The sequence below is a fragment of the Rhagoletis pomonella genome, unplaced genomic scaffold (assembly GCF_013731165.1).
Source record: "Rhagoletis pomonella isolate Grant_MI unplaced genomic scaffold, Rhpom_1.0 Rhpom_scaffold_00012, whole genome shotgun sequence".
In the NCBI taxonomy this organism is placed as follows: Eukaryota; Metazoa; Arthropoda; class Insecta; order Diptera; family Tephritidae; genus Rhagoletis; species Rhagoletis pomonella.
In genome coordinates, this window is record NW_023458566.1 from 17,654,466 (window position 1) to 17,657,907 (window position 3,442).

Below are 3,442 nucleotides of genomic sequence, written 5' to 3' on the forward strand. Positions count from 1 at the left end.
ATATTTACTTGTTCAGTTCCTGAAAGCTGTTTTTGTTTTTGAAACCTTAAAAAAAAACAATTGTGTCTGTTTCAGCTGTTAAGTAAAATGTTTACCATTTTGTTTCAATAAATTCACCGTTGTTTTTTTTTTTCAAAAACAATGGTGAGAATGTGTTTACTTGTGGCTTCCCACATGTCGACATAAATTCATTGAAGCTCATTCATAAAAAAGTAAATGATCAACATTTATTGCATCCTTTCATAAATGTCAGTAAATAAATTTACTGACAAATCAAGCAAAAGTAAATTTGTTTGCTATTAATAGAAATCCACATACTATGTTTCATATATTGGACCCAACTGTATAAACTAAATGAAGCTAGAAAAATACTTGCGGTTACAGCTTCAGATAGCGCATTATTTCCGTTATCTTTATCGACTTCAAACCGAAAAGTGTCTACAGTTATTTTCACTTGACTGTACATAAAGTTTGTTCCACGCGAGCCCGCGGGATCCCGCGGGTTCCTCACGCTACAAAAATGGGTAATAGAGAGAGCGAATACGTTCCAATTTTGGATCGTAAATGTCTTCTTCTTCGTGCCCGAAAGAGCCCGGACTTTTTTTTCAAATTGCCATAACAGCTGTCGTTTGTTTAAATCCGAAAGCAAATTTTAGCTCTGATCCAGTACTCCATGAACCTACAGGTTTTTATACGAACTTGCAGGAAGTTACAGGAAAAATGATCCCGTACTCCAAATTCCTCAAATTCCTCCAAAATCCTTGGAGAGTTGTGAAGAAGATAATTCCATCTGCTGCTGATTTTGCGACTGTTCGCGGGGATATATATATGTATGTAGCTGTGCATAGTGTACCGCTAGCTGCAAAAAATAGCTCCCAATTTCAAATCTCAATTCAGACTGATGCAACCCTCATAAATTTAATGTACAAGTATGAATGAAGCTTTGACATTGAATTGTCAATAGACAATGGCAGGTAATGAGGTATGTAATAATATTTTTGTTATTGTTTTAGAATGTTATGTGACAGCACCAGCCAACTATGCAAATGAGAAGTAGTAAAACATTGTAAATAATGAAATGTTAGGGCATGGCGCCAAAATCAAGTTTTCAATAGCAACATAAGTTAAGTGAATTATTTTCATAAAAATGTATGTTCGTACATTCGCAAATACGCAGCAGTGGTGTTAGGGTAAATTTTTGAATAGTTCAAAGCCAAAAATTGGGAATCGGTCGGACTCTAATCTAAACATCACTACGAGCAGTCATCAGTCTCTTTTACTTCTAAACTATAGCTGATGGAAGTGCCTTATTTACGCAACTAAGTTCCAATTAGGCATTTAACCGTGGTTGCGCATATTGGAAAATTTCATCAATTATAATTTAGAAATAAATGCGTCTGATGCTTTGGCTTGATGCATTACTGAACACACCCTCAATTACGAAAAAGCATCTGTGAAGTGCTAACCATAAAACATATACATACGTACATACATATGTGTGTACATATTCGTTAACTTTTTTAATAAATTTATTTATATTTTTTTATTTTTTTTTTTGCAGTTACATTCACATATTCGCGTAATTGAATACCTTCAAAACGTTCATGCGACTACGCCAAAGAGCAAAAGTATACTTTTAACAAAAATATGTCTGATACCTCATCCTTCGAAATGAGTTCTGTCGATCGCCCAGTAAATCGCTTTCAAGTGAATCCTGTTAACCACAAAGCGAATGAGATGATACAACTTAATGTGCCACAAGAGGTCTATCGGCGTTTGGTAAATAGCGATGGAGAAGCATTGGAAGACGACACTTTCAATGAAAACGCTACCGATATCTTAAACAAACAAAATTTGCAGCGAACACATAGGTAAGATTTTAGTTACTATTACATATGTGTGTAAACAAGGAGGTGGCGGAATGAAACAATTAAAATGTGTAAGAATTTTCCAACAGGGTCGGGAATGCAGGATCATGATCGCGTTAGGTATAATTTATTTCAATTAAACTTAACATTCAAAATATTTTCTAACTAAAACCTTCTTAAACGTCTATTAAATATCTCCATAATTCCCTTAATTCAAGTTAAATTTAATTTGTCAAGCCAGTGGCAATCCTCCCTCATTTAATTAAGAAATACAACTTTTTCAAAACTATTTCGAAAGATACCCATACTGTAATAATTTATTTAACTTATTGAATAATTTGGTGGCAACCCTCTTCAAATACATACCTAAAAAATATCTAAAAGTTTAAACGAATTTAACTTTTTCGACAGATAGCAACCCTTCACATTTTGTTTAGAAATTACGCCTTTCCAAAACCATTTCGATTGGTACGCATATTATAATGATTCATTTAACTTATCAAATAATTTAAGTTTAAGTTTTTAAACAGCTGGCAACCCTATTCAAAATATTTTCAAACTATATAAAAACTTCTTAAACATCTTTCGTTATTTACCACAATACTTCCACAGGTATGCAATGTGAAAAATTCACTTTGTATAGGACGTGTCACGTCCCCTTCTCTAAGACTGGGTTCACACAGAGAACCTTTTGTTGCTCATTTTCGGCAACTTCTCTTTTGGTGTTGCCCTTCGCGTTCACACAGAGCAATTCTTTTGTACACAATTGTTGTTGTCAGCTGTGAACGACCAACTAGAATTACTCAGACGAACGAGTGCACAAAGCGCGTTCGCGAGCACGAGTAACTCGGTGCCCTTCCAACTTCCTCGTCACTCGCTCTCAATTATGTGATACAAGCAAGGTGGGTTCAACGGCACGATGCGAATGATCCTCGAAAGTGATGAAAATCACAATTTGGGTGAGGAAAAAAATCGGTAAGAAAAGCTAGAACAACTTACTATACCTTTCCTTCGTTGTATTTTGTCCACGAAGATTTTGATACTCGGTTTTTTTGAAAAGTTTTTGAAGCTCTATTGAGTTTGTTGCCTCTAGACGAATTATGCCCTCTGAAAATGAAGGGTAATACGCAGTCGGCGTCGTCCAAGCCGCTTCCTAATGACGAATACCTTACTTAGATTATCTAGCTTGGGTTAAATCATAATGCGTTTCCAAAAATCTACCCCTCAGCGTTGTAAATGAGTCATATTAAATTGCCTTCCCCCATAGCTACTGCTATTGAGGAGTCGACAAAAGCAATATCGTTAACTCAGTTCGAAGCAGACTTCATCATGTCTTCCCCCCCAAAAATACATTTTTAAATTCATACTTTACATATTTCCTCAACTAGGCATTCTATAAAGAGCAGCTTTCGTGATAAAGACAAACCCTCAAGGTTCAAAGATTCTCAATCGCAAACAACACGATTTCAAGTAGCTCCCCCGAATGAGGAAGACTCGGACGACTCCAGTGGCACTAAGGAAGACCGCGAACTATTAGACAATGAGTATGACACGAAGTATGGAAAAAGTTTTCG

At 35.7% G+C, this 3,442-nt stretch overlaps 1 protein-coding gene across 1 annotated transcript in view; it reads left to right on the forward strand.

The window, feature by feature from the left end:
* LOC118747985 (bumetanide-sensitive sodium-(potassium)-chloride cotransporter-like) overlaps window positions 1–3,442 on the forward strand; it is a gene marked incomplete in the record, with an annotated part of 39,475 nt that overhangs the window by 19,285 nt on the left and 16,748 nt on the right. The window contains 2 exon segments of the mRNA XM_036482237.1: window positions 1,562–1,871; window positions 3,257–3,441. Coding sequence (XP_036338130.1) covers window positions 1,648–1,871; window positions 3,257–3,441 — 409 coding nt within the window.